This window comes from Apaloderma vittatum, unplaced genomic scaffold (genome assembly GCF_000703405.1).
Source record: "Apaloderma vittatum isolate BGI_N311 unplaced genomic scaffold, ASM70340v1 scaffold2504, whole genome shotgun sequence".
NCBI lineage: Eukaryota > Metazoa > Chordata > Aves > Trogoniformes > Trogonidae > Apaloderma > Apaloderma vittatum.
Genome location: NW_009710745.1, coordinates 28,659 through 40,715, shown reverse-complemented (window position 1 = coordinate 40,715; position 12,057 = coordinate 28,659). Strand labels below are relative to the sequence as shown.

At 43.3% G+C, this 12,057-nt stretch overlaps 1 protein-coding gene across 1 annotated transcript; it reads left to right on the top strand.

The window, feature by feature from the left end:
• The first annotated feature begins 404 nt into the window (after window positions 1-404).
• On the top strand, window positions 405-12,037 carry PGM3 (phosphoglucomutase 3). Its single transcript, XM_009867364.1, has 12 exons — window positions 405-611; window positions 1,184-1,368; window positions 1,871-1,938; window positions 2,537-2,670; window positions 2,827-3,022; window positions 5,456-5,613; window positions 6,578-6,661; window positions 7,635-7,733; window positions 8,052-8,168; window positions 8,897-9,019; window positions 11,095-11,268; window positions 11,888-12,037. Exons 1-12 carry the CDS (start codon window positions 408-410, stop codon window positions 11,972-11,974), a joined length of 1,629 nt encoding a protein of 542 aa, XP_009865666.1. The 5' UTR covers window positions 405-407; the 3' UTR covers window positions 11,975-12,037.
• Window positions 12,038-12,057: the final 20 nt, after the last annotated feature.

Genomic DNA, 12,057 nt, shown 5'->3' with positions numbered 1-12,057 from the left:
TGAAGAGGAAGGGCAGGCAGCTTTTGAGCTCCAAAATTAACATAAGGAGATGTGGCCGAGCGTGCTGAGCAGCCGGAGTCCCCGTGAGAAACAGCCAAGCCCTGTGCAATAACTTTGTTAGGATCCCTGGGTGCAGCCAACTGAGAATATGGGGCCTCTCACTGAAGTCACTTCGGTTTTTTGTGATCTGGTGAAATCTGGTCGAGCTCTGTTTGCTTTGTGCTGCACTGGGAATGCAGGGGCTCCCTCCTGGATTGCTCTGGCAGCAGTCCTGCTCTGTCCCAGCAAGGGACTTGATGTGAATGGTTTAAGATACCTGTGGGCTTCAAAATCAAATAAAATGCAAAATACGAAACTAATCGTAATGACTGCACTCACTTTCGTCTCTGTTACTTCCTGCTCTAGAAATGGATTCTGAAGCCCTTAAAAAATACTCAGCATTACATCCTAAACCTGCTGGACTTACTCTTCAATATGGCACTGCTGGGTTTCGCACCAAAGCTGATCAGCTTGATCATGTCATGTTCCGCATGGGCCTGCTGGCAGTTCTCAGGTCCAAAGCTGTGGTTTCTACTATTGGCATCATGGTTACAGCATCTCACAATCCTGAAGTAAGAACAACATTTTCTTTAGAAGTGAAGTAGATCTTACCTGTCTGGTGGAACCAAAACTCTTCATGCTACTGAGAGACCAGACCCTGAAGGTGCTTGGACATGCTTAAAACATGTGGTTAGCCTGCTCCCTGTAATGATCTCCAGCATGTTTGAAGTTACTTTTCCTGGTATACACAAGTGTAATTTTCTCTCGTGGAAATGCTATAAGGTAGGGAATCCGTAATGTTGACAAGCCTGGAGTACCCTTGAGAAGAGATGAATCTTTGAGCAAAATTTGCAAGTTTAAAAAGTAGAGAGGCAGCAGTTAGGAACCAAGTGTTTAGACTTCTGCTGCTGTGGAGCATTCCAGGTCTTTAGAATCTCCCCTTGTGCCATTTTAATGTAAAGTGAATTTCATACCATAATAATAAGAGGGGGGAAAAGGATTAAATAAACAGCTAAGCTATTGCTTCCCAGAAATGCTCCACATTTTAAAGAAGCAGTGTGATTGAACCATGTTTTGGCTGTCTTCAAAGAGATTTTGTTAAGTTTCCCACTTTTACTATCTTTTGTTCTTTTTTTCTTCTAAGGAAGATAATGGTGTAAAGCTGGTTGATCCTCTTGGAGAAATGCTGCACCCTTCCTGGGAAGAGTATGCCACACAACTAGCGAATGCAGAGGAGCAAGAATTACAGAAAATAATAACTGAGATCTGCCAAAAAGCAGCAGTGAACCAGCACAAAGAAGCTTTAGTTTTTATTGGTAGAGACACCAGGTAATTGCAGAATGTTGTAGATCTAGGCTGCCAGCATTTTGTTTGTGGGTGCTTTTGGATGTTTAGCCCTCCACAGCCAGACCATGCTTTTTTTTTTTTAATACGTAGTCTGCTACCTTTAAATTTATGATAATAGCAAGAAACAAAAGTTTTCTGGTGATGTTCCTGTATTAGCTTCCCTGATAGTTATGAAAACTTCCTAGGACTGTTTCTGAACTGGATGCTTTATTGTAGACTTGTTGACTATTGTTTTTTTTGTCCGTACTGTGTGACGTCTGCGTGTGTTCAGGATTTTACTTGTCTTTGCAATTCTCTGGGGTGGTGGCTTGCAAACTTCTTTATTGGAAGGCACCTACAGTAGAAAAAGGTATGGGTTTCTTCCTGTTGGATCTAAGTCTACTGGCAGGAAGCGTGTAGAGTCTTTATCCACGTATGCTTCCTCGCCAAGTCCGTATGCAAATGTCTTCTGCAAAGATTGTCTTTTGTATTTGTTGTTTTCCAGGCCAAGCAGCGAGAAACTTACACAGTCGGTAATAGATGGTATCTCTGTTCTAGGTGGTCAGTACCATGGTATGTTGTTAAACTTTTGCAATTCTAGTCCTCTAGTCTGATATCAAGTTTTTTATGTGAATGTGACTCCATTATGTAGATGTGAAGCAGTAGCCCAGATACCATTTTCATTTTTGCTTCTAACGATCTTCTTTCAGGGCAGTTGTATGGCTTTAATGCAAGGTGGGGTTAAACACAGCAGTGGTGTTTTACAAATCGCTTGTGGTGGTGCAGACCCCTTCCACCTCACCTTCTAGGCAGCGTTGCGATTTTGGCACTTGCCATTGCCTTATTGTTTAATTACAAAATGCAGTGGGCATTTTGCTTGAATTGCAGCTAGATGATTGAAATTAGATGATTGAAATTAGATGATCCTTAAAGTCCTTAGGGAGGTTGGAGTAAATGATCTCTAAAGCCCCTTCCAACCTAGGCCATTCTATGATTCTATGATTCTTTCCAGCCCAAACCATTCTATGATAACAGATCTGGAAAAAATTCATATGGGTTTCCTGTACTGCATTTTCCTTTTTATTGTAGAATAGCAAATACTGTACAACTTTTAAGGGGGAATTAATTTACCATTCTTTTTCTGAATATTCTAACTTTTATTTTATGCTAGATTATGGCCTGGTAACAACTCCACAGCTGCATTACATGGTTTGCTGTCAAAACACCCAAGGGCAGTATGGGAAAGCAACACTGGAAGGTTATTATGAAAAACTATCTAAAGCTTTCACGGAACTGATAAAACAGGTGAATACTGGGTGTCATCTTTGTCATACAAATTTACAAAATTAGTGTCTTCTGTTTGTTAGCCTGTTTGGGTCTCAAGTTTCAAATTTAGTACGTCTCTAGATGTGGTTTCACAAGGGTATAAGTTCACTTTGCCTCTTCTTTCCTTGTGCTAAGTCTCCCAGCTCTGGAGAGAGTCAGAGGCACCTGAAGGTTGACTGTGCCAATGGAATAGGAGCCCTGAAACTATCAGAAATGGAGCCCTACTTTCCAAAGGAGATGCTAATTCACCTATATAATAATGGAACCAAGGAGAAGCTCAATCACTTATGTGGTGCAGATTTTGTGAAAGTTCACCAGAAACCACCTAGAGGTATGTAATCAGTAATTTTTTACCCTCTCCAGATCTGAAGGCGCAGGGTGTAGCAGTGGTGCGTGATCTTCATGTGAGCCAAGCTCCCTGTCTCTTGCTAAGTGACTGCATGAATGGTTCTGCTTGTGCAGTGGAAAGAAAGAATCACACAGCTGGGTTTGTCATGTCCCTAGTTTATGTTAGTTTAAATTGATTGGAGGAGTATGGTAAGACTCCGTACTGGTTGAAATACATTTGACAATCTGGTCTGAACGTGAAGCTGATGGAGTTCAAAGATCAGTCAGGCCTGACCTACTGTTATTTACTTTACTTCCCTTTGTGTTATCAAGAAACATTTACGTTGTGGGCTGGGGTTGCAGACACTTTTCCAGGTTCCTGAGGAAGAGCTGCGATACTTAACATCTTGGTGCCAGCAGGCTTACTGATATCAGACAGCGAGGAAATGGTTTCAACCAGTTTCCTGCCAAGTGCATTAAAGAAAATCTCTGAGCTGGGCAAGCAGGCTCGTTTGGCTATTAGGTTATCTGAGGCTAAACTCGGTTCTACATTTGACAAATGCATCCTTGCTGCATCTGCTAGCCAAATCTGAAAACCAGGGTACAGTGTTGTTCCCCACTTGCCACGCTGCTTCTGTGCTGGAGAAATGCGGGAAGGGGAGCAGCAGTCCCTGCCAGAGATGGCTTCCTCTGTGTAATATCTGGATCTTGGCTTTAACTGGGAGTGAGGAGAGATTTCTTGGTCCTTTCCATGCAGGGATGTGCTCTGAAAAGAAAATGCAGTTTCCTAATCATTCATTGAAATAAATTATTTGATTTCTCTCAAGTCTTAAGCATGAACAGCTTCCTGTTTAAAGTCATACAGAGCCTCAGCCTGATAAATGTTGCAGTTGCCATTTCCTCGTGCTTTAGCTTGAGGACCTCAGTGACAGTGGAACATATGGTCCTGTGTTGCTGTAGGCATGCAGGAGAAGAAACAGCATGTTTTGGGGTATAATTTCCTTTGCACTGAAGGATGAGGTGTCAGCAACATGTGCCAGTTGTCCTGTCTGCTTGTGTACTAAAATGCTTTTTCCCAAGAAAGGGTTACAGGATGCAACATGTCCTTTGGAGCTCCCTGTTGAGTTCCTGATGGACTTTGAAATCAGCCTAGGGAATGGCCAGCTGCAGTTTCTGAGAAACAGACTCTAAGGTTAGTGTGGCTGGCACCTTAAAGAAAAGCAAGATGTACCTTACTAAAAGAACAGTTCATCTTTGTCTGGCATTGCTGTGTCAGGTCGTGACTGCTTCCTAGCTGTTTCTCTACTAGTATTAAGCCTGGAAAGTTTTCGGGGCAATTACTCCTTATACATTCTATACATTGTTATGTAAACTGAATATCAAGGAGACGAAATGTGAGGTGTTTTATAGCCACCAGATACGCTTTTGTGGTTTTTGGACAACTCTGAGAAATCTGGGTGATGTTTGTTTTGGAAGGGAGTGTTTTTTCAACGGTAGGATTTACGTGCCACCTCCTGTTGTAATTAGCATTTCAACGATGACTTTGCTGACATGGGGATGCATGCTTGTCTTACAGTAGGAAAGCACCTCTCCTGTGTGAAAGAAAACAAAGGAGAGATTCAAGTCTGTCAGGTGGGAGTGGAATAAAATTCAACAGACTTGAAATATTTTCTTAAGAAAAGCACTTTTGATGCAGGAGAAAAATAGTTAATTCCCGTGTGTATTGGAGGGTGAAGTACGTAGTAGCATTATAGCAAGAGTGTACAGTGGACCTGCCATGTGTTAGGAAATACAGGTGACAGGGCTCTGGAGCCCTGCTCTGCCTAACTGTGGCTTGCCCTCAGGCCCAGGCGTGCATAGTGTGCCACGGCCCCCCTCAAAGAAGCAGTCAGGGAAGGCTGGGCAAGTGCCCTGTGTCCAGCTGAGGTCAGCCAGTGCCACTCACTGCCTCGAGCTCTTCTCTGGCTGTCTGCACACACCGACTTGCTCCGCTTCACAGCGGGGGGAAGCGATTCACCTCAGTCTCTGAGTGACTCTGTTGTCTGTGGTGACTAAGTGCATGAGAAAAGGATTTTAACTTTATGCTATATTTGACATTAAGCCCTTATTTCCAAAATTTAGAGATGTGACTACACACGGACTGATCTTCATACACATCTGGGGAGAAGACATAGTGTTAAAATATTTAGAGAACCTGCATTTTTGATACTAGTATTTAGGATGGGAATATGCACTTTTCAGTTGCCATTCAATACAGCTTCCCTGTTGCAAGTCTCCTTAGTGAAGGCAAAGTCTGTTTCGGAGCATTGGTTTTATGCTTGTGTGTGTGTGTGCCTGCACAGAGCTAATTTCTGCATGAGATCCACACTTGAACTAATTTAGACATTTTTTATCTTTTTATATCTCTAACTTGCATGTGTAACTCTGTGTGCACTAGGGCTAGACATGAAGCCCAGTGAGAGATGCTGCTCATTTGATGGCGATGCAGATAGAATTGTTTATTACTATAAGGATGCAGCTGGCCATTTTCACCTAATCGATGGAGATAAAATAGCAACTTTAATTAGTATCTTCCTTAAAGAACTTCTTGCCAAGGTAACTCCAGCGTATGAAATGAATGCTGACACTTTAACTTGTAACATGTAAAATAGTCTACGGAAGCCGTGTTAGTTTGTATATCTGTGGTCTTTCTACATCTACATGAAGTGAACCTGGTTTAAAAAGAGATCAGTCGTGTACCTCGTTGGTATGACCAGAATGTTGTTTTCACAAGAGTGTGATTTCCACACTCCAAATAAAAATCTGAGCACTGATATTTTAAGCCAGAATGTTTTCTTAGTGGGAGAAAACCAATTTCAATGTACAGGGTATTGATATTCCATTATCTTTGTTTCAATGTCTTTCTTTAATTTTTCATTACTTTTGGGTTCACTCAGCTCTGTGGAGGTTCGACATTCCATTTGCAAGAGAACTTGGTTGTGGCTGTCAAGGGGTTTTGTATGTCATCATTTCAAAACCACTATCTGCTCCATATCATCCTCTTCCTATAAGGGAGAGAGAGAAAAAGCTTTTCTTTTTCAGAAGTCCTCTTAGACCTGGTATCTATGATACTAAACCTAGATCCATTTTTTTTTCTTAGAGGCCAGCTCTATTCTCACATGGTGGCAGGGAAGCTGACCAAGTGAGAACAGCTCGTGCTTGCCACCAGCCTTTGCTTGCTTTGCACTGGAAGCCTTGACTTCACTGCTTGTGTATATGGCCTCAGGTCATGCCAGTGCACTGAGTGTGCTGAATTGGAAAAAGGGATTTGGAAAGCCTAAGCTTGGAGAGCTGCTTCAAGTCAGCCACAAAAAGAAAAAGTGATATACAAAGATTTGAACAGAATTCATGTGATCTTAAATATAGAAGTTGTCTGTGACCTGGTGCCTTCCTCTGATGCGTGGGAGTTTTAGGTGTCTGTAGGATAATCTATGTTTAATAATTCTGATTATCCTTCCATTTATCCTACTCATCTGACTATGTGCCTATGGGGCAGTAAAGTACTTATTGGTTTTCTCAGGTGGGACACACCTTAAAGATGGCTGTGGTACAAACAGCATATGCCAATGGGAGTTCGACACGCTACCTCGAGGAAACACTGAAGGTATTCTTCATTTTGTTCCTGGTAGTTTTCTACAAATGTTGTTCACTGCAAATTTCTTTACTTTTAAAGTAAATGCTACTGTAATGTGATGGCTGGGAACACTTAAACTAGGCTAAAATAAATAACTCTTTCAAACCTGCAGCAGCAACTAAGTTCTTGGTGGTAAAGGAGACGCAAGAGAGCAAAACTGAAAAGGTTCTAGGCAGCTTTCTCTAGTTTAAAAAAAAACTGCAAAAACTGAACAATATCCCTTGTTATTTCTGGAACAAGTTGAAGACTTTATGGCTTTGCAACGAAGTGAGTAGGTAAAGACTCCTAGGACAAGCAGAAATGGGTTTAAGTTGAAGGAGAATAGATTTAGATTAGATCTTAGGAAGAAATTCTTCAGTACGAGGGCGGCAAGACTTTGGAATAAATTGCCCAGAGATGTTGTGGCTGCCCCCTCCCTGGAGGTGTTCAAGGCCAAGTTGGACGGAGCCTTGAGTAGCCTGATCTAGTTGAGAGGCGTCCCTGCCCATGACAGGGAGGTTGGACTAGATGATCTCTAAGGTCCCTTCCAGCCTAGGCCATTCTATGATTCTGTGATACTTTGACACTGGTCATTTCATACACTGCAATAGGAAATGCTCACTACAGAATGTATTAGTTCAGTTTGAATAGAAATTGGGTATGTTGCTGGAAACCATAAAATGAATAGGGTTTTTTTTTGGTTTGGTGTTTTGCTTACTTATTATTTAAAAAAAAAAAAAGTCAGACTCTAATTTCCACTTGAATAAATAAAATATTCTTTTTAATCAGGTGTGCGGAAATAGTAGATAACTTTAGCTCTGGGGAGTCAGTAGTTGTGAAACAGAGGTTGGTTGCAGTGGTCTGCCTGGGCTGGTGCTTGGTTCCTGGCCCTTCACCTGCAGCTCCTGTCTACTGAGGAGAGTCCCTAACACTCATTACTTCTCTATATGCCCTTGGGCTGCAGGTACCTGTGCACTGTGTCAAGACAGGAGTGAAACACTTGCATCACAAGGCCCAGGAGTTTGATGTTGGTGTTTATTTTGAGGCAAATGGACATGGTACAGTAAGTATAAGCATGCAGTGCATATGATCAATCAATATGTACAAAATTTTAATTGGATTAGTTTTTTTCACTCTGTGTTTACATTTATGAACAAGATTTTTTTCTTCTTGTTTGAGAACAGACTTGTTTTCCCCTTCTGTATTTATCGTAGCATTGTCACCAAGTCCTTTGTGTTTTGTGTGAGGATTGAAATTCATGGTAGCAAATGTTAATGATGTTTTTTGGGGCTTAAATGGTAAAAATCTTGTCATCATTGCTGCACATATCCTAGTTCATGATGTGGGCTGATCTTGACAAGCTCTCTTCTTTTTATTGTAGGTATTATTTAGTAAAGCTGCTGAAACTAAAATAAGACAACTGGCAAAAGAGGAGAAAGATGATGAAAAAAGAAAAGCAGCAAAGGTGCTAGAAAACATGATTGACCTGATAAATCAGGTAAAAACTGAGAGAAACAAATCATTGTATTGACAGTCGTGGGGCTAACCCTGTTTGTGAGTACCTGTCAGGCTACTGCTGGAGCAGGCAGTAGGGTGCCATGGTAGAAGGGGCCAGGAAAAGAGGGCAGGAACAGTCATGTTTAGAAAGATGTAATGTTTTTTCATGAGTGGATGCAGAATGCTTTCAGGTGGTGCAGTCGTCTGGTGTCAGGACTGAAAGAGGGAGTGGGATACCAGGGGAACTTAGCAATAGGATGCAGCTTGCTCATAGTTCAACAGCAAATTGAATCTTTGAGCATCCTTCACCTGACATTTTTCACTAACTTACGCTGCTGTACGGGAGGATGGGGGTGTTCCAGTGCCCATGTCCACCCAGCCCTGGGGCTCCTTGCCTTTGCACAGATGTTAGTTGTCTGAGCTGGTGCCAAATCGCACTTGACAGGCCAGCTTTAAGCATCTTGACCCCAGAACAAAGGAGAGGTGCTAGTCTTCCTCAGGAGAGGGGAGGACTAGCGCTTGCCCTTGGCAGAGCTGTACAAGTATCTGCTGTTCTCCTTACTACAGGGTCAGTGTAGTAAGGAGGAAGATACCAAAGCAACAATGGGACTGAGATGAGTCAGCCTGGCTACGTTGTCACTCTCTCCAGCTGGAAGTGTATTGAGCAAATCATGGCTTTGTTCCTTCCCTGTTAGACTGCTCAAGTGTTTCTTCTTTTCTTGTTAACAGACGGTTGGTGATGCCATCTCAGACATGTTGGTTATTGAAGCAATCCTGGCTTTGAAAGGTCTGACAGTGCAACAGTGGGACGCCTTCTACACCGACCTTCCAAATCGACTGCTCAAAGTTCAGGTGAGTGACACACCATAGAATCATAGAATGCATTGGGTTGGAAGAGACCATTAAAGGTCATCTGATCCAACCTCCCTGCAGTGAGCAGGGACGTCTTTAACTTGATCAGGTTAATCAGAGCTCCATTCAGCCTGACCCTGAATGCCTCCAGAGATAGGGTCTCCACCACCTCTCTGGGCAACCAGTTCCAGTGTTTCACCATGTTCACAGAAAAGAACTTCTTCCTAACGTTTAATCTAAATCTACCGTCCTCTAATTTAAAACTATTGCCCCTCATCCTATCACCACATGGCCTTAGTCCCTCCCCAGCTTTCCTGTAGGCCCCCTTCAGGGACTGGAAGGCCACTGTAAGGTATCCTTAGAGCCTTCTCTTCTCCAAGATGAACAGCCCCAACTCTCTCAGCCTGTCTTCGTAGGAGAGGTGCTCCAGCCCTCTGATCATTTTTGTGGCCTCCTCTGGCCCTGCTCCAACAGGTCTATGTCCTTCTTGTCTTGGGGGCTCCAGAGCTGGATGCAGTACTGCAGGTGAGGTCTTACCAGAGTAGAGGGGCAGATGCAGCCTCTCTTTGATCATCTCTTTGATGCAGCCCAGGATGTGATTTGCCTTCTGGGCTGTGAGTGCACATTGTTGGCTCAACCATGCTGCCTCAGGTTACAGCAGTCTTGTGGGACCTTGCTGTGAGGATCTCTTTCTGCATGTATATAGATAAGCTTGATTTTAAAACTGAAACAGCCCACTGAAGAGCAGATGTAGGCCAAACAAGCCAGAGGAGGGACCAGAATTTCTCTTGGATTAAAATAAAAATATGACTTATATAAATGACAAAACAATAGCCACCTATGTTAAATGGAAAAACTTGACCAAAACTGTTTGAATTTTAACTTAGAATTCCTTCCTTAACTTCCAAAGTAGAAAAAAAATCCTATTTTTCTACAGCCTCTCTTGGGTAGCTGGATTTTTCTTGCTGTGCCACTTGGTATGACTTGAATATTCAAGCTCTTACTTCTTTGTCTTCTCCAGTATTCAGACACAGAGCTTGAGCAGAACAGGCTCCCACATGGTGGCATTCTATTAGGTGCAGGAAGAGCCTCTGGTCTCTAAGGAGTTTCATAGAATTATAGAATTGTCAGGGTTGGAAGGGACTTTAAAGAATATCTAGTTCCAACCCCCCGCCATGGGCAGGGACATCCCCCACTAGATCAGGCTGCTCAGAGCCCCATCCAGCCTGGCCTTAAAAACTTTCAGGGATGGGGCTTCCACCACCTCTCTGGGCAACCTGTGCCAGTGTCTCACCACCCTCATGGGGAAGAACTTCCTAACGTTCAATCATCTGAACCGACCCATCTCTAGCATTAATCCATTCCCTCTAGTCCTATCAGTATCTGACATCCTAAAAAGCCCCTCACCAGCTTTCTTGTAGGTGCCCTTGAGATACTGGAAGGCCACAATAAGGTCTCCTCAGAGCCTTCTTTTCTGCAGACTGAACAACCCCAACTCTCTCAGTCTGTCTTCACAGGAGAGGTGCTCCAGCCCTCTGATCATCCTCGTGGCCCTTCTCTGGACACGCTCCAGCACGTCCAGATCTTTCTTGTGCTGTGGCTCCAGAACTGGATGGCGCTCCATGGGGTCTCAGGAGAGTGGAGGGGGAGAATCACCTCCCTTGACCCGCTGGCCACGCACCTCTTGATGCAGTTTAACCTTTCTGATCCACTGGGAGAAGCTGCGGCTTCAGGTGAAGCTCACCAAGGAGGCGTGTGCAGAACCGACCTTCTTTGCAAACCAGGCAGCTGAGTCTGATCATGACTTGGTTACTATGTGCCGACCAGGGATCCCAGGGATCCCAAAATGTTTGAGTTAAGCAGGGAACTCCCAAACTGAGCTTGTAATAGGCAGTGCAACCATAGAATCATGGAACTGAATCATAGAATTGTCAGGATTGGAAGGGACCTTAAAGATCATCTAGTTCCAACCACCCTGCCATGGGGGGGTTGCAACCATCAAAACCTGTGACCTTTTTTGGCCTCATCACACAGTTCCAGCACACAAATAATTTGACTTTTTTTCAATGCTGCAGGTTGCAGACAGGCGGGTTATTGACACAATGGATGCAGAAAGGCGTGCAGTTACACCTCCGGGGCTACAGGAGAAAATTGATGCACTTGTAAAGAAGTACAAATTGTCACGAGCGTTTGTCCGCCCATCAGGAACAGAAGATGTAGTTAGAATATACGCTGAAGCAGACACACAGGTCAGAGCTTAAACAACTTGTGTATGAAGTGGATTTGTTTAACTATCTTCTGCTAGCAGTGGGTGATGGAGGAAGTCTGTTTACATACCTGTCATTTAATCACACCTAACAGGTGCTAGATTCGGGGAGAAGAAAGTAGTGATCACAGAAAGTCTCTTTGGATTTTCTTTTATTTGTTACAGTGATGTTTTATCTTTTCAATGTTCATCTTTAAATGTAAAATATTTATAAAGGCACATTTGATACTAGATGATGCTGTAAAGTAAAACAGTCCTCCAAGTCCTCAGGGTTAAGAAGGAAGTTACCAAAGCAGCTCGTAACTGCATGATTTCATAAGAGGTAAAATAAAAAAAAAAAAATAATTTGGCTGCTGTTAAGTATTAGCGCATGTGTAAATGTAAGGTGAAGAGCAAAAGCAGCAGTCCTGCTCTCCCCCCTTCTCATGCTCCTGCCCACTTCCTTCTGCCAGCATGACCACAGTGGCAGAAGGCACCTCAGGATGAGAAGGCAAGCCTAGGGAACACAGCGTTTGCAGGAAAACACTTGCCTTAACAGCAGGTATTTGTTCTCACCTTCTCATGTCGACACCACTGCGACTAACTTCTGAAATGTTCCACAGGAGAATGCAGATGCCCTCGCCCACGAAGTCAGCCTGGCTGTTTACCACCTTGCTGGTGGAAAAGGAGCACCACCCCAGCCTATGTAACAAATGGTACAACTGCAGTTACTGCTCGTACCTTGACTTATTTTTTTTTATACTATTTTCTTTGCCATTTGCTGACATGGACA